The 8,425-nt window shown below is 61.1% G+C and overlaps 2 protein-coding genes across 2 annotated transcripts; both read left to right on the forward strand.

Annotated features, from left to right (window-relative positions):
* Positions 1–1,684: 1,684 nt before the first annotated feature.
* LOC140645966 (feather keratin 1-like) lies at positions 1,685–3,097 on the forward strand. The gene is made up of 3 exons (XM_072849408.1): positions 1,685–1,728; positions 2,487–2,537; positions 2,758–3,097. Exons 1-3 carry the CDS (start codon positions 1,685–1,687, stop codon positions 3,095–3,097), a joined length of 435 nt encoding a protein of 144 aa, XP_072705509.1.
* A 2,912-nt stretch (positions 3,098–6,009) lies between these two features.
* LOC140645959 (feather keratin 1-like) lies at positions 6,010–7,423 on the forward strand. The gene is made up of 3 exons (XM_072849402.1): positions 6,010–6,053; positions 6,813–6,863; positions 7,084–7,423. Exons 1-3 carry the CDS (start codon positions 6,010–6,012, stop codon positions 7,421–7,423), a joined length of 435 nt encoding a protein of 144 aa, XP_072705503.1.
* The last annotated feature ends 1,002 nt before the right edge of the window (positions 7,424–8,425 follow it).

The raw sequence follows: 8,425 nt of genomic DNA on the forward strand, positions 1-8,425 counted from the left end.
TCCTTCTTCCACTGCCGAGCCCTCAGCTGGACACACGACTCCACACGGGGCCTCAGCAGCGCCAAACAGAGACCGAGAGCACCTCCCCCGACCTGCTGGCAACGCGCTGCCCAACACTGCCCTGGACGCTCTTGCCCTCTTTTGACCCAAGGCTGCATTGCTGCCTCATACTCAGCTTGTTCTCCACCAGCACTCAGCAAAGCCGTGCTCAGCAAAGCTGCTTTCCACCCTCTCGGCCCCCACCACGGCCTCGGGCCCAGCGCTATTCCTCCCCGCATGCACGACTTTGCATTTCCCCCTCCTGAACTTCCAGCACATTCCTCTCTGCCCCCATCTCCAGCCTCTCCACATCCCTCTCAATGGTGCCACATCCAGCCCCTGCCTCAGACACTCCTCCACATTCTGCAGCACCTCACAACTTGCTCAGGGGGCACTTCGTCCCACTGCCCACGTCAGTGATGACCGTGTTCAACCCTGCGGGCCCGAGATCAGAGTCCTGGCCTACACCGCTTGAGACTTGCCTCCATCTCGACTTTGGGACACCGATCACAAGCCTCTCGGCCCAGACCTTCAGCCACTTTGCGCTCCACCTCACTCTCCGCTTACGCAACCCATACTTCCTCGCCTTCTCTACGACCACGCGAGAGAAAGCCTCAAAGGCGCTACTACAAGGTCGAGCTAAACACCAGCCACGGCTCTCTCCTCGTCCACAAAGCGAGTCACTTCAACGCAGAAGACACGGAGCTCGCTCAAGCAACGTTTCCCCTTCCTAAATCCACACTCACAATTCCCCAGCACCTTCTTCTCCTTCCTGGCCTTCGCAGTGCTTTCCAGGACCATTTCCTCCATCGCCTTCCCCGCAAACGACGTCAGCCTAGGCAGCCTCTCATTTACCACATCGTCCTTCCTCATCTTCCTTAACATAGGACCTCAAAGGGCTCTCTTCTAGCCAGCAGAAACTGCGCCCAGGCACCGTGACCATTCCAAGACAACCAACGCCGGCCTCCCAAGCACATCGGCCAGCTCCCTCGACACTCCTGCCTGCAACCCCTCAGGCCCCGGGGACTTACGTACGCCCAGTCGCACAGCACTCCTGCCCACCTCCCTTCATCGTCTTCACCAGCGAGCGCTGCTCGCCTGACAAGCACCCTGCAAACGCTCACCCTGCCTCAACTGCACCAGGCCTCGCCATTCATCAACCCTTCCGCATGCATCCACCACCACCAGGGCCTCCGCTCTGCACCTGCCTGCTGCACGCTCGCCTCCAACTCCCCTTGGCAATCTCCTAATTCTCTTTCAGCCCCTCAGACGCTGCGCACAGAAATGGCCTCACCCCTCACCACTCACCCCAGCTGAACACCACAAAGGCCCTGGCTCACCACCACCTCCCCTGCCTGACGCTCACACTCCCCCTCTGCCTCCCGCCACACTCACGGGCTCTCCAGAAACTCCCCTGCCCTTGCACCGTGCCCCATATACAATCACACAGTCATTTGGGTCGCAAAACACCCTCAACATTATCGAGTCCAACCGTGAACCCAACACTACCAAGCCCACCACTAAACCACCGGTAACGTCTCCCTCAGCCGCCTTCTCCTGCAAACTAAACGCCCCCACTTCCTTCAAACGCTCCTCACAACTCTTGCTCTCTACATCCTTCCACAGCTTCCTTGCTCTTCTTTGCATGCGTCACGCCACAGCCCAAGCACTGCGTCACGCCACAGCCCAGCAGGCAAACGTGCTGGCCCCACCTAAGGCCAGCGCTACCCAGGGGCCAACACAACACGCTGGGGAGCGGGGCAGGGCTCCCCACATCACAGGCCACGCCACCTCTCAACCAGGGCTGCCGGGACAACGGCCTGCTCTCCCAAGCACCCCTCCTCTGCCTGCTTGCACTGACACCCCCAGGGACAGCACCAAGGGGCACAAGCCCAAACAGGCACCCTCCCTTCTCCCAGCTACAACCTCACAAGCCACAGAGGCACCAACACACACACAGAGCACACCCAATGGGAAAGGCCAGGCCTAAAGACAGCCGTCGTGACCTGGAAGCAAGGCGGAGACGCACCAAGCGGATGCAAGGGGCAGCCCTTCACGCCCGGCACACCTCCAAAGCCCACACCACCCTTCCAGGCTTACGACGAAACGGGGCCCCTCTGCACAACGCACCCACAAACCACACTACACGACTGCCACGGGATGACCTCACTGACGACACCCCACCTCTCCTACGCTTCGGCACAGTCTGCCCAATGCCCTGACACGCACCTGCCATGCAAATCCTCCCAAATACCTACTCTCACTTAAAAGCTGCCGCCAGGGCCAGATGGACATGTCCTCAAGAGCAGGGCATGACAAGGGAGCGTTGCGGGAAGGAAAACACACCCCACCTCATTGCTTGCCAGCCTCTGGCACGCAAGGGCTGCTTCCTGCAAAACGCTCTCGTGCGCAAAGGCTGTCCCGCCCCTCGGGCACTCGGGGACCAGCATAAAAGCCGGCCCGGCACCTCTCTCCCTCACGCACTTCTCCTCACGCCTTCTCCTCCGCCGTCAACAAGGTGAGCCTCAACACCCTTCCCCTCCTACTCCTCCTGACCCACCTGGCCCCCGCAACTTCCAGCACGCTCTGCCCCCAGCCTCAACAGCCCTCACGCCTCCCCACCGCCACGCTCCACACACACCCGCACCAGGCCTCCCCTGGACTCCCTCCCCCTCCTGCAACACCGCCCCTCGCACCCCCACGCCCCTCCGCTTCCTCAACGCCCTCTCTTCCAGGGCCCCTCCGCACCACACACATGGCCTGCTACGACCTCTGCCGCCCCTGCGGACCCACCCCGCTGGCTAACAGCTGCAACGAGCCCTGCGTCAGGCAGTGCGAGGACTCCCGCGTCGTCATCCAGCCTTCCACCGTCGTGGTCACCCTGCCAGGACCCATCCTCAGCTCCTTCCCACAGAACACCACCGTCGGATCCTCCTCATCCGCTGCCGTGGGCACCGTCCTCAGCTCCCAGGGAGTGCCCGTCTCCTCCGGTGCCTTCGGCTGCGGCTTCGGAGGCCTGGGCTGCTTCAGCGGCGCAAGAGGCTGCTACCCCTGCTAAGGGCCCTCGCCACCACGCCTCACACCAACCGCACACGCCCGGCAACCCGCGGCACGGCATGGATTGACCACGCACTTCCAGGCCCTGCCTGGCACCTGGAGCGGGCATCCACGGCTCCTCCTCTCAAGGCACAAAGCAAGCAGGGAAGGGGGCCAGCCCGGAAACATGGCCCATCAACCTCCTCCGCTTCTCCCACTTCCTTCTTTCCAGCGCCCCTTCTGCTCTCTCCAGTACTCTCTGCTCCAACCACCTCCTCACAAGCCCAAGACCAACAGGGACCCACGGTGGGACACTCCCAACAGAGGAAGCAAGACCTCGGTGCTCCGCAGAAAGCTACTGCGCACAAGGCACCTTGCCTCTTGCTCGCCCTACTTGCACCTCACACCGCCTCCCTTCCACTGGCCGCTCCTGCCTTTTCACTGCTGGTTTTCTCCCAATAAAGTTCTCCTGCATCCCAGCCTCGCACGCCTCCTCTTCCTTTCTTCTCCCAAGCCTCTTCCAGCCTCACGCGCCACCAAGCCAGGGCTAAAGAGCCCATCGGGATAGCTGCAAAAGGGCCACAAGACCTCTCTTACCAAGTACCTCCCCAGCAACAACACCCACTGCCACCCAGGGGCTTCCAGGCCCCGACACAACCCCTTCACTTGCCCAAACAAAGCCTTGCATACCTTACTGCACTTCGAAACAAGCCTCTGATGCAAGCTCCCCCTGACAGCACACACCTCGCCAACTCTTTTCCTCAGCACCACTATCTCCCATCACAGCAAGCAGAATCACACCAAACAGAATCACCGACTGCGCAAGGAACCCCCACAGATCAGCTACTTCAATCCAACCTGCTCAAGCAGGCCGTCCACGACCACGTCTCGTCACCTTTTCAATAGAGCCAGGGATGGACACTCCAACGCCTCTCTCGCAAACCACTGCCGCTCTTTGACCACCCTCACACTGAAAAAGGCTTGCCTTCTCTTCCAAGGAAATGCCACGTCTTTGCAGCTTTCCCCAGTCACACTTGCCCTGCCCGTGGGCACCCACGACAACACTCCGACTCCCCCGTCCTCATTCCCTCCCATCCAGCATTTACGCACATTGATGACATCTCCCCGCGCGGCCTTGCCTCCTGGCTCAGAAACCTCCCACCCCTCTCAGCTTCTCCTCCTACGAAGGATGCTCCAGTCCCTTCAGCCTCTTGCTGGCCCTGCGCTCGACCCGCTCCGCTAAGGCCACGTCCTTCTTCCACTGCCGAGCCCTCAGCTGGACACACGACTCCACACGGGGCCTCAGCAGCGCCAAACAGAGACCGAGAGCACCTCCCCGACCTGCTGGCAACGCGCTGCCCAACACTGCCCTGGACGCTCTTGCCCTCTTTTGACCCAAGGCTGCATTGCTGCCTCATACTCAGCTTGTTCTCCACCAGCACTCAGCAAAGCCGTGCTCAGCAAAGCTGCTTTCCACCCTCTCGGCCCCCACCACGGCCTCGGGCCCAGCGCTATTCCTCCCCGCATGCACGACTTTGCATTTCCCCTCCTGAACTTCCAGCACATTCCTCTCTGCCCCCATCTCCAGCCTCTCCACATCCCTCTCAATGGTGCCACATCCAGCCCCTGCCTCAGACACTCCTCCACATTCTGCAGCACCTCACAACTTGCTCAGGGGCACTTCGTCCCACTGCCCACGTCAGTGATGACCGTGTTCAACCCTGCGGGCCCGAGATCAGAGTCCTGGCCTACACCGCTTGAGACTTGCCTCCATCTCGACTTTGGGACACCGATCACAAGCCTCTCGGCCCAGACCTTCAGCCACTTTGCGCTCCACCTCACTCTCCGCTTACGCAACCCATACTTCCTCGCCTTCTCTACGACCACGCGAGGGGAGAAAGCCTCAAAGGCGCTACTACAAGGTCGAGCTAAACACCAGCCACGGCTCTCTCCTCGTCCACAAAGCGAGTCACTTCAACGCAGAAGACACGGAGCTCGCTCAAGCAACGTTTCCCCTTCCTAAATCCACACTCACAATTCCCCAGCACCTTCTTCTCCTTCCTGGCCTTCGCAGTGCTTTCCAGGACCATTTCCTCCATCGCCTTCCCCGCAAACGACGTCAGCCTAGGCAGCCTCTCATTTACCACATCGTCCTTCCTCATCTTCCTTAACATAGGACCTCAAAGGGCTCTCTTCTAGCCAGCAGAAACTGCGCCCAGGCACCGTGACCATTCCAAGACAACCAACGCCGGCCTCCCAAGCACATCGGCCAGCTCCCTCGACACTCCTGCCTGCAACCCCTCAGGCCCCGGGGACTTACGTACGCCCAGTCGCACAGCACTCCTGCCCACCTCCCTTCATCGTCTTCACCAGCGAGCGCTGCTCGCCTGACAAGCACCCTGCAAACGCTCACCCTGCCTCAACTGCACCAGGCCTCGCCATTCATCAACCCTTCCGCATGCATCCACCACCACCAGGGCCTCCGCTCTGCACCTGCCTGCTGCACGCTCGCCTCCAACTCCCCTTGGCAATCTCCTAATTCTCTTTCAGCCCCTCAGACGCTGCGCACAGAAATGGCCTCACCCCTCACCACTCACCCCAGCTGAACACCACAAAGGCCCTGGCTCACCACCACCTCCCCTGCCTGACGCTCACACTCCCCCTCTGCCTCCCGCCACACTCACGGGCTCTCCAGAAACTCCCCTGCCCTTGCACCGTGCCCCATATACAATCACACAGTCATTTGGGTCGCAAAACACCCTCAACATTATCGAGTCCAACCGTGAACCCAACACTACCAAGCCCACCACTAAACCACCGGTAACGTCTCCCTCAGCCGCCTTCTCCTGCAAACTAAACGCCCCCACTTCCTTCAAACGCTCCTCACAACTCTTGCTCTCTACATCCTTCCACAGCTTCCTTGCTCTTCTTTGCATGCGTCACGCCACAGCCCAAGCACTGCGTCACGCCACAGCCCAGCAGGCAAACGTGCTGGCCCCACCTAAGGCCAGCGCTACCCAGGGGCCAACACAACACGCTGGGGAGCGGGGCAGGGCTCCCCACATCACAGGCCACGCCACCTCTCAACCAGGGCTGCCGGGACAACGGCCTGCTCTCCCAAGCACCCCTCCTCTGCCTGCTTGCACTGACACCCCCAGGGACAGCACCAAGGGGGCACAAGCCCAAACAGGCACCCTCCCTTCTCCCAGCTACAACCTCACAAGCCACAGAGGCACCAACACACACACAGAGCACACCCAATGGGAAAGGCCAGGCCTAAAGACAGCCGTCGTGACCTGGAAGCAAGGCGGAGACGCACCAAGCGGATGCAAGGGGCAGCCCTTCACGCCCGGCACACCTCCAAAGCCCACACCACCCTTCCAGGCTTACGACGAAACGGGGCCCCTCTGCACAACGCACCCACAAACCACACTACACGACTGCCACGGGATGACCTCACTGACGACACCCCACCTCTCCTACGCTTCGGCACAGTCTGCCCAATGCCCTGACACGCACCTGCCATGCAAATCCTCCCAAATACCTACTCTCACTTAAAAGCTGCCGCCAGGGCCAGATGGACATGTCCTCAAGAGCAGGGCATGACAAGGGAGCGTTGCGGGAAGGAAAACACACCCCACCTCATTGCTTGCCAGCCTCTGGCACGCAAGGGCTGCTTCCTGCAAAACGCTCTCGTGCGCAAAGGCTGTCCCGCCCCTCGGGCACTCGGGGACCAGCATAAAAGCCGGCCCGGCACCTCTCTCCCTCACGCACTTCTCCTCACGCCTTCTCCTCCGCCGTCAACAAGGTGAGCCTCAACACCCTTCCCCTCCTACTCCTCCTGACCCACCTGGCCCCCGCAACTTCCAGCACGCTCTGCCCCCAGCCTCAACAGCCCTCACGCCTCCCCACCGCCACGCTCCACACACACCCGCACCAGGCCTCCCCTGGACTCCCTCCCCTTCCTGCAACACCGCCCCTCGCACCCCCACGCCCCTCCGCTTCCTCAACGCCCTCTCTTCCAGGGCCCCTCCGCACCACACACATGGCCTGCTACGACCTCTGCCGCCCCTGCGGACCCACCCCGCTGGCTAACAGCTGCAACGAGCCCTGCGTCAGGCAGTGCGAGGACTCCCGCGTCGTCATCCAGCCTTCCACCGTCGTGGTCACCCTGCCAGGACCCATCCTCAGCTCCTTCCCACAGAACACCACCGTCGGATCCTCCTCATCCGCTGCCGTGGGCACCGTCCTCAGCTCCCAGGGAGTGCCCGTCTCCTCCGGTGCCTTCGGCTACGGCTTCGGAGGCCTGGGCTGCTTCGGCGGCGCAAGAGGCTGCTACCCCTGCTAAGGGCCCTCGCCACCACGCCTCACTCCAACCGCACACGCCCGGCAACCCGCGGCACGGCATGGATTGACCACGCACTTCCAGGCCCTGCCTGGCACCTGGAGCGGGCATCCACGGCTCCTCCTCTCAAGGCACAAAGCAAGCAGGGAAGGGGGCCAGCCCGGAAACATGGCCCATCAACCTCCTCCGCTTCTCCCACTTCCTTCTTTCCAGCGCCCCTTCTGCTCTCTCCAGTACTCTCTGCTCCAACCACCTCCTCACAAGCCAAAGACCAACAGGGACCCACGGTGGGACACTCCCAACAGAGGAAGCAAGACCTCGGTGCTCCGCAAAAAGCTACTGCGCACAAGGCACCTTGCCTCATGCTCGCCCTACTTGCACCTCACACCGCCTCCCTTCCACTGGCCGCTCCTGCCTTTTCACTGCTGGTTTTCTCCCAATAAAGTTCTCCTGCATCCCAGCCTCGCACGCCTCCTCTTCCTTTCTTCTCCCAAGCCTCTTCCAGCCTCACGCGCCACCAAGCCAGGGCTAAAGAGCCCATCGGGATAGCTGCAAAAGGGCCACAAGACCTCTCTTACCAAGTACCTCCCCAGCAACAACACCCACTGCCACCCAGGGGGCTTCCAGGCCCCGACACAACCCCTTCACTTGCCCAAACAAAGCCTTGCATACCTTACTGCACTTCGAAACAAGCCTCTGATGCAAGCTCCCCTGACAGCACACACCTCGCCAACTCTTTTCCTCAGCACCACTATCTCCCATCACAGCAAGCAGAATCACACCAAACAGAATCACCGACTGCGCAAGGAACCCCCACAGATCAGCTACTTCAATCCAACCTGCTCAAGCAGGCCGTCCACGACCACGTCTCGTCACCTTTTCAATAGAGCCAGGGATGGACACTCCAACGCCTCTCTCGCAAACCACTGCCGCTCTTTGACCACCCTCACACTGAAAAAGGCTTGCCTTCTCTTCCAAGGAAATGCCACGTCTTTGCAGCTTTCC

The sequence above is a fragment of the Ciconia boyciana genome, unplaced genomic scaffold, assembly GCF_034638445.1.
Source record: "Ciconia boyciana unplaced genomic scaffold, ASM3463844v1 HiC_scaffold_55, whole genome shotgun sequence".
NCBI classification, from domain to species: domain Eukaryota; kingdom Metazoa; phylum Chordata; class Aves; order Ciconiiformes; family Ciconiidae; genus Ciconia; species Ciconia boyciana.

Coding starts and splice junctions, on each gene's coding strand:
- LOC140645966 (XM_072849408.1), top strand. CDS start 1,685: ATGCGTCACGCCACAGCCCAAGCACTGCGTCACGCCACAGCCCA. Junction 1,729..2,486: donor CTGCGTCACGCCACAGCCCA/GCAGGCAAACGT, acceptor CTCGGGGACCAG/CATAAAAGCCGGCCCGGCAC. Junction 2,538..2,757: donor ACGCACTTCTCCTCACGCCT/TCTCCTCCGCCG, acceptor CTCCGCTTCCTC/AACGCCCTCTCTTCCAGGGC.
- LOC140645959 (XM_072849402.1), top strand. CDS start 6,010: ATGCGTCACGCCACAGCCCAAGCACTGCGTCACGCCACAGCCCA. Junction 6,054..6,812: donor CTGCGTCACGCCACAGCCCA/GCAGGCAAACGT, acceptor CTCGGGGACCAG/CATAAAAGCCGGCCCGGCAC. Junction 6,864..7,083: donor ACGCACTTCTCCTCACGCCT/TCTCCTCCGCCG, acceptor CTCCGCTTCCTC/AACGCCCTCTCTTCCAGGGC.